Here is an 8,386-nt window from a genome sequence, read left to right on the forward strand (position 1 = left end):
CTGCATGAGAATAGGTGCAAATAGACTTGAATAGGGAATATCAAATAGAAGTTAGAATGAAGGTGCGTAGATGAGCCGGTGGCGAATCTCAGTGAAGATATCTGATATTTCAGCCGCTATTCTCTCTAATTTTTCTTTTCCGGTGCTATACCACCGCTACATGAAGATAAGTTGCATTGCTGCAACGGCTTTGTTTCTGACTTTGCTTCAATGGCTTTTTCAGGCAACTCCATTCATGAAGTCCAGTCACCCAATAGGAGGTCTAGCGGCATGTTGTCCATAAAGTCAAGCGATGCTTCGTTCAGCAACATACGGAGACTCGGGTCCGCTGTGTCATCGCCAAATACAGGTTGACTTTCACCGTAGAATGCAAAGTCGTTCTCGCTCGGCAGCTCCATAAAGTCGTGAGATGGCGGTATGATACTGCTCTCGGGGTAAGCTGCCGTGATATCTTGGCCCAGGTTAGACACCTGGAAGGAAGTTGGATCCAGCTCCAAATCAAGCTGCGGTAGAAACTGAAACTGGCTGTGGATGCGATCCAACATCTCTAAGCAGCGCTTCGCTGATCTGCTCTTCTGCTCCAGAGTCTTGAGACAAGCGCGCGCCTTTGACACGGAATGCTGCCATGCGAGTCTGTCCTCTTCGGGCCGGCTGGTTTCGGTTAGATAATTGGCTTCCAGGACCAATGTAGCCTGGAATAAGAAGTACGTCGCGTACCAGATGAGGCCCTGGTGTAGACTGGCTTCGTTGGTCATGCAGAATGTGGCGATGTCGTGGATGCTTTGCATGGCAACTTCAAGGCACTTTTCTTCTGCGTTGTTCTTGGTTGGAAGATAGCTGTGGTATTTTTGGCTGCCGCGCCAGAGAAGAATGCGGAGATTTTGTTCTTTCCAGAGAACAACAGATCTTGGTGCCCTAAACCAATTCGGGCAGTCCGTCGTGAGGAAGTATCCAGGTAGATTCTGTCGCCAGCGATTGAGATCCCGATCCATGGTCTCTGCCACACGGTACTCGACCTTCGTACTTGCGGTTTTTGCTAGGAGGAATTCGTGGTAAACAGCATCGGCAATCTTTGCCAGTTGAGCTTGGCATATTACCGCTGAATATGTAGTCGGGTAGTCGACTGGAGGTGGTACGGGTGCCTTGAAAGACAGCTCCTATTGGGTTTAACCATGAGCATGTGGGGTAATACTTGAAGCAATATCACCAACTCTTACCTTGTCATCAATGTTGCGTGGAATTCGAGTATCAATGAAGTCATCCGACATCGTCGGTGGCCGTCCCGTTGTAATGTTGAAGCCGCTCTCGAAGCAGTATACTGTCCAGAACAACTGCCTCCGGCGCTCGTGGCCGAGGGTGTCTTCGGGTCCCGGAGGTTCACGATGCAGGCCCAGCCCCAACGCCATTCGATACGCCAACCCAATGAAGTTGTAGCCGGTGTTGGTTCGGTCTCTTTTCTGCAGGTAATTTCCCATAAGCAGAAAGGCCTGCACGGTCTCGATTGTGCCAGACTCCAGCATTTGAAGCGACAAGTTTGATCTCGCTGCACTGTAATGTCCGGATTGCAGGTGCTCCGTTTCAGTACTCGATAGCCAATGTCCTATGGCGAGCACCATATGATACACGACGCGCCATGGTGATTGAATAAGGCGTTGTCGGTGTCCCGCGTTCACGCGTTCTCTGAAGGTCTTCTCGTGTAAGATTGGGTAGCAGTTGTTGTAGAGAAGGAAGTAGGCGTCTATTAAGCGGCTTGCGACGTATGATACTGGTAGGTCTAAAGGTTCCGCAGGTGGGAGTCCGGCGGAACTTGATGATTGCCTGCGACGTTTACGTGATGTCGGTAAGTTGGGCCTCGGCGTGCTCGATACGTGTATGACTGAGTCAATTTCGCCTAGTAGTTGTGACCCAGAACTGCTTCCTGTTACGCAAGATTTCGATCAGCATTGAGGATGATCGGTAAATCGACTTTCAGTTGTTCTCCGTACCGAGGTATCCAGAGTCGTGACTAGAAAGCATAGCCATGCCATCGTTATCATGGGTTGAAGACTTGTATTCTGGCGACAGAGATCCCTCGTGCCATTCGTAGCTGTGCGGGGTTACTTCATCGGATTCTTCCGGAGTGTTGGAGCTATCGTCATTTTCCAGCCGTTGATTTCCGGGTTGATTCAATGCCGATTCGATATCGAGATCCGGGTTAAGCGATTGCAGCAGATTCTGGAGCTGTGTGCACCGAAGTTCCGCTGCGTCCAGGTTCTTCCGGGTCAGAGGGGTCCGATCGGGTGGGCTCTCGAAGCTGCATGTCTTTCCGGTCTTGGAGCAATAAGAACAAGGGTCATTCGGAGCGCTGCCTCTCATACACCGGCTCTTTCTCTTTTGACAGTTGACACAAGCCCGGACTGTCACGGTGGTCGGGCATTTTGGCTGAGATGGACCTGATGGTTGCATTGTTGTGCATGTTCACGCAGCCACCAAGATAAAAGACCCTGCACAACGCAAAATTTACGTGCTGCCAGTCGCAAGGCAATTCAAGGTCTCATAGTTCCCGGTAATACTCCTAGATCATGTATGCCGATGTTCATGCCTCCACAATGTCTCGGCCCACTGATGATCGTGATCAAGCCACAACACGTGATGCTACCCCTCAGGACTCCTCGACTGTCGGAGCACAGTCGACCGACGCCTGGGTAAGCGAAAGTATGGATATTTCGGACTTTGTCGGAGATAAGAGGATAGCCCGTGCCACAGCTCTCCGCCACAGTTGTCAGTACAGTTGTCAGGTGCCCCAGTCACCTGCATAGACGCGGGATTGACGAGACGAAGCTTGTTAGCATTTTTTGTCCAACAAACTGCATCTTGTGTGTCATCTAATGATCGGATGAACGGGGACAGCAAGCAGTGTGTTCGTCGATGCCATGCAGGCCAATTGACGATGGTGAGGTTTAGCCGCCAACCCTAACAGCCCCACACAGGTGTTCTTCACGATCCGGAGGATTGTAAGACTGAATTCGAAGAGACGGGTGACAACGCCAAATGAACAGAGCTTCCCACAGGAAAAGATGCAAATATTTGACAGCTTCCACCAAATTCCTTCTGGGAAGCGGAATCAAACAGGTCCGATCGTCTTGTCATCTTTATGATCCTTAGTCAGGGGCGGTTCCGGGACGGCGATCGGGTGTCATCGGCGGTCCGATGATGACCCACTACCAACCCCGACAAGCTTTTCTTTACCGCGCGCGCGGGTCGGCATCTTTGACGTGGCCCTCCGGTAGGAACAAAGGTGGATCAGTCGGTATTTCCTGCCCTCATTTGGGCAAGGTCGAAGCCCAATTGGTTGTCAATGGTAGGTCGGTCACATCCAGTCCCTGGTAGATCTAATATCAACGTCAAAGCGATATTTGTAAGCTTCAGGGGAATAACAACTCTGGATTGAACATTGCGATTGGATTTAGCATGGGAAGAGTCATGAGCCTTCCTGCCGCGAAAAGGCCTAGTCAATAGCTGGCGTTGTCACCCTTGTCACATGCAAGGGCCTCGACGTACTCGACGTACTCAAACTCATAGCTGAAAGACCTCATGACCAAAGTCAGAAACCACTTAGTCCATCTCAGAAGCAATATAAATATGGTGCCTTCACTTTGGTCTTGGACTTTATCTCTTCTCGCACTTCACTCCAACTCGTCACCCCAACCATGAAAAAAACGGCTTCTCGATTTTACCCGACTTGAAGACAACACTCGAACACCCATCATGCGTGTTACTTCTATGGTCCTGAGCGTCGTCGCTCTTGCTAGTGCCTCCAAACTTGGCAGTTACCACCCCGCAGCTGCAACCCTACCCAACTGTCCTTCCCGCCCAGCTACTCCCGCGGAGCAGCGGGCCATCTTTAACGACTTCGTCAACGACTTCTACGTGGAGAAGAACACCACAAAGGCCCTCTTGAATCATATGACGGAGGACTACATCCAGCATAACCCGAACGTCCTCTCCGGCAGGCAAAGCTCTGTCGACTTTCTCGCGACTCTCGTCACGCCTGAAGGGGTCAACATGACTATCATCCACAACAACTTCGACAACAATACCGGCTACATTCACTACCGCCTAGACACACTTGGTGCTCCGGAGCCAACGGCGATTGTCGACATCTTCCGGTTTGATGGCACCTGTATCGTGGAGCATTGGGATGTTATCCAGGTCCGCCCTGCCAATGCCACAAATCCGCTGGCGATGTGGTAGAAACCTGGGACCGACGATCGGCTATGGATGCAACTAGTTGCACAAACCATCTTGCGGAGTGGCGGACGACGGAGAATTTGATTTCGAACTACTGGTGTTTTATATTCAAGAACTTTTTGGCTCGGCTCTGGACTCCCAGGCTTTCCAACGTTTTGATAGATCATAATTGAGCAAAATTGCTCCTTCAATTTAGTCCGAATTTTGGCCTCCCATTTATGGTACTTTGGGTTTTTGAGTTTCCACTTGCCTGCTCTTCAGGTACAAATGTCGTATTGGTAACATAAAATGTCAAATCAAAAGCGCTGACAACAAGCATATCAGCATGCTGCCGCCCCGGCCGCCCCGGCCGCCCCGGCACCTGCCGCAGAATTCGTGGTGACTTGTTGGTACCACAGCCAGAATCCTGTCAGAACAGCCGTCGCCTCCCATTCCTCGCCCAAAGTCCCCGTAAGTCCTGTCCCCATAAACGCAAACCTGTAGCCCTTGGTCATGCTCCATGACATGTTGTGCGCCAAGACTGCTACAACCTCTTGTCCATCACTCGAGAATCCCAAGTCTGGATTCTTGGAGTGACCTCCGATGGACTCAGGTCCCATCATGCGAACAAGCTTCCAGCCTGATGAGTGTCCCGCCAGCTCCTTGATCTCATTTCCATGGGATGTCCTCCATTGAAACTCCTCGACCCTCCCTTTCGGAGTTTTCATGTGGAAGGCTCGGACTTGGCTCTTTCTGAAGCCTGCATCTTCGGGCTTTTCAAGTTTGATATCCTTCCCGCTTCCAAATTCTCGATTCACGTTGATGGTGGAACGGTCGTGCCATCCCATGCCAGTCCTGCTCGCAGTGGCCATTACGGGTGCTTTGTCGCTGGGACCATTGTGAAGGCAAAGGGTTTGCTTGGTAGAAAATAGCTTGCCGTCGAACGAGATTGCAAACATCTTCTCTTTGGCCGAAGGCCCCAGATAATAAACCTGTTTCCACTTCCATTGATAGTAGCAGTTTAAAGTCGGCGGAAATCTTGCGGTCGCCGCGACAAGCCGGGTATCTGACCCTGTGTTGTTGGATCTCGGTATTTCGTAGTCTGGCAGTTCCACGTTGTTGCCGGGATATGGTGGGGGATTGCTGTAGCCGTCGGCCTCAGCAAGTTTGCCCTTCTCGTAATCCATATTGTTTGTGAGATTTGACGAGAATGTTGCATTGAAAAAAAGGTTTTTGACAAACGTTTTTGCAAAGCGCTCAAGAAATTTGATGCAGCAGCATTATCCATCTATTGCCAAGGCACCGTCGTGTCTTTATATTGCCAACTGCAAGGGATGGAATCCTACGACGGACGCAGCCTTATTATGAAGTTTGCTCCAATCGAACTCACAGGACGTCCATCGGCTGGCCCGAATGATGTAAGATACCCACGGAACCTATCATTGAACTGCATTGCATCCAGCTCCAAGGGCGCAGCTTTGCGAGACAAGCCTTGCGCTGCGCCTCCCTTTCCATAGCCGAATTAGGCAAAAGCATGTACCGATCAACTCACTTCATCCACCAAAATTGGGGAAAGCCCAGGCACCAACATTAGAGTCGGTCACGACTCACTAACCTGCTCGGCGACGTCAGGCCGTGCTTATTCCCGAAGGAAGTCCAATCGGCTGGTAGAACAGTTCACTGCGACGCGCAAAGGTCAGCCGGACGATGTGCGGCACGTTGGGGCTTCAGCGACCTGATCCAATTTGATTGCAAGCCTCTTGGGGCATCTGGCACTTTTTTTTAAAGCGACAAGTGGTGGCAGGATGACTCCAACACACTGAGACTGCGGGACTTACCCCGTTTGTTGTCCCGATTAAGAGAGACGCTGGGGGGCACTTAAGCAGATTCACTGAATCATGGACGACCAAGGCATTTCGAAACAAAATCACGAGATGTTTGTCTTGAGGTAGGACGGCAGTGCGCCCGGCCTATTACGGGTCTCCGTGTTCGGCATTCCGCCTAATACCCGGTGGCCATGCCCCACTATCCTTATTCAAGAGCGGCGGAGACAGTCCGGTGCTACTGTCTCCGCCGGGTGCACATTAAGCAATTACCGACAAGAAGTTCATGAAGAGTCGCGGCCTTGGTTCGAAGATCTTGTTATTTTTGGCAAGGCCGCGACTCTTCATGAACTTCTTGTCGGTAATTGCTTCATTGGGGCCAATATTGTGCTGAAGTTCAGCTACATATATTGTCCTCTGCAAACGCATAAAAGCCTGCTCATGTAGCACTTTGCCTGATTCCAACTGGCGGGCACCGATATTTTCTAATTATCTGTACGTGACCATAGGCCCATGCATTGAAGGTATATAGATAAAAACGGAAACATTATTCCATATAAATGGTTCTTGAAGAGATCCGCTGGACATGCTGTTCACGCTGGCGTAGCTGGTCACTCGGGGTAGACAACACTTTTGCGCACCCGCCCCCTCCCCCCCTGACTTAAATCTGCTTAAGTTCTCGTGTGGTGAGTGACGACACAGCGGAATGTCTGAAGCTCCGGGAAGGGGCATCGGAAAGGTACCGTCTTTCTCCCAAGCCAGGATCCAAATCCTTGACCGTTCGGCCGAGATCGGGTCTCCGATCCAGGGGCCAACAAGGCCGGCATATATTGGCGGAGATCAAAACGCTCATTGTATGGTACCTACGTTACTACTGTTATGTTCCAAAGCCCGCCAGCAAAGTGAGCCTTCAAACACCCTTCAAAGAGCTTTCAAAGACACTTGTGCTTCTCATCGTGGGTTGTTGATGCGGTCGTCGACAAGAAACTACAGTCACGCTGCCGATGACGCGCCTCCCTCTTCCCGTCAGGCCACAACAGGATGACGATTCGATATGGGACAAGTCACACGACTGGGGTAATATAGAGCCTAGTAGCGCAGCATACCAATTAATTAAGTTAAAACTGAGGCTTGAGATTAGCTGATTGAATAACTTTTCGCAATATTTTTAATTATTTTAACTAATTTAATTTAATTTAATTTAAATTACTTAAATAGGAAGTTAGTGAAGCTCTTATAATATTTTTAGAGGGTCTAAACTTATATTATATAATAATCTAAAGTTATATAGCTCTCTATTAACCCCTCTACTTAAAGTAGTAACTACTAATAGTAATATTACTACTTTAAATTTAGTTCTAGAAGTATTAGGTCTTTTTAAGCTATGAGGGCTTTATTAATAACCTCTATAATATTAGAACTAATTTAATAAAGCTAAATACCTTCTTATAGTTTATTATTATTATTAGGATAATAAAGATATTAAAAGTAAGTTTATTAAGTATTAGGAAGGTCTATTAATATAAAATCTATTACTAAATAGGGTTATTAATAGACTTAGCGATTAAGAAGCTAAAATATTATTTTAGTTTATTAGTTTTATTAATAGTAGTATTATAAGTTTTATTATTTAATTATTAATAATATTTAGAGTCTTTAGTTTTTAGGGTAATAGTAAGTAATAAAAAAGTAGTTTATTAGAGCTCTAGATAAAGTTAATAATTAATAGAGTTAGATTCCTTAATATACTATTATTCCTAATACTTTTAAAATCCTTTTTAGGTATTATAAAACTATCTATAAATCTTTAGTATATTCTAGTATTTTTTAAGCTATTATAAATTTTAACTAAGATATAAAATTACTATAATAGTATAGAAGGGAGATTTTATAAATTTAGTATAATATTTATTAAGTACTTATTAGCTATTAATAATTAATAAGTATAAGTAGCTATAAGAGTTAAAAGTACTATACTAAAGGTATTATAAGGGTATATAATTAGACTAAATATAAGTTAGAATATTATTAATTAATAGGGCTTATAAAGCTACTACTAAAGCTCTTAAAGAGTATTATAATACCTTTATAGGTTAAAATAGTTATTATAACTAACTTTAGGTAAATTAAGTAACTATAAAGTTAATTTCCTTATTAATAGGGGTATTATAGAGCTTATATTAGTCTTTAAATTAATCTAAGAGGTATTTTATACTTATTAGAACTTCTTAGAGTTAATTATATTAACATATAACATTCTTTTATAATAATAATAATAATATAAGAATAATAATTATTAGTATAGGTATAAGCGTATTTAGGGGCGTAGTATATACGCCTATATAGTATAGGGT

The 8,386-nt window shown here is 46.3% G+C and overlaps 3 protein-coding genes across 3 annotated transcripts; 1 reads left to right on the top strand and 2 right to left on the bottom strand.

The window, feature by feature from the left end:
- Window positions 1-233: 233 nt before the first annotated feature.
- Window positions 234-2,445, bottom strand: GCG54_00005194 (putative transcriptional regulatory protein C1F7.11c; the record flags this gene model as incomplete). The annotated part of the gene is made up of 3 exons (XM_045405223.1): window positions 234-1,157; window positions 1,218-1,918; window positions 1,986-2,445. The coding sequence occupies 3 exons, from the start codon at window positions 2,443-2,445 to the stop codon at window positions 234-236; spliced, it is 2,085 nt and encodes a 694-aa protein (XP_045264987.1).
- A 1,302-nt stretch (window positions 2,446-3,747) lies between these two features.
- GCG54_00005195 (uncharacterized protein) lies at window positions 3,748-4,233 on the top strand (the record flags this gene model as incomplete). The annotated part of the gene is made up of 1 exon (XM_045405224.1): window positions 3,748-4,233. The coding sequence occupies one exon, from the start codon at window positions 3,748-3,750 to the stop codon at window positions 4,231-4,233; it is 486 nt and encodes a 161-aa protein (XP_045264988.1).
- A 317-nt stretch (window positions 4,234-4,550) lies between these two features.
- On the bottom strand, window positions 4,551-5,396 carry GCG54_00005196 (uncharacterized protein; the record flags this gene model as incomplete). Its single annotated transcript, XM_045405225.1, has 1 exon — window positions 4,551-5,396. The coding sequence occupies one exon, from the start codon at window positions 5,394-5,396 to the stop codon at window positions 4,551-4,553; it is 846 nt and encodes a 281-aa protein (XP_045264989.1).
- Window positions 5,397-8,386: the final 2,990 nt, after the last annotated feature.

The sequence above is a fragment of the Colletotrichum gloeosporioides genome (assembly GCF_011800055.1).
Source record: "Colletotrichum gloeosporioides strain Lc1 chromosome Unknown consensus_40, whole genome shotgun sequence".
NCBI lineage: Eukaryota > Fungi > Ascomycota > Sordariomycetes > Glomerellales > Glomerellaceae > Colletotrichum > Colletotrichum gloeosporioides.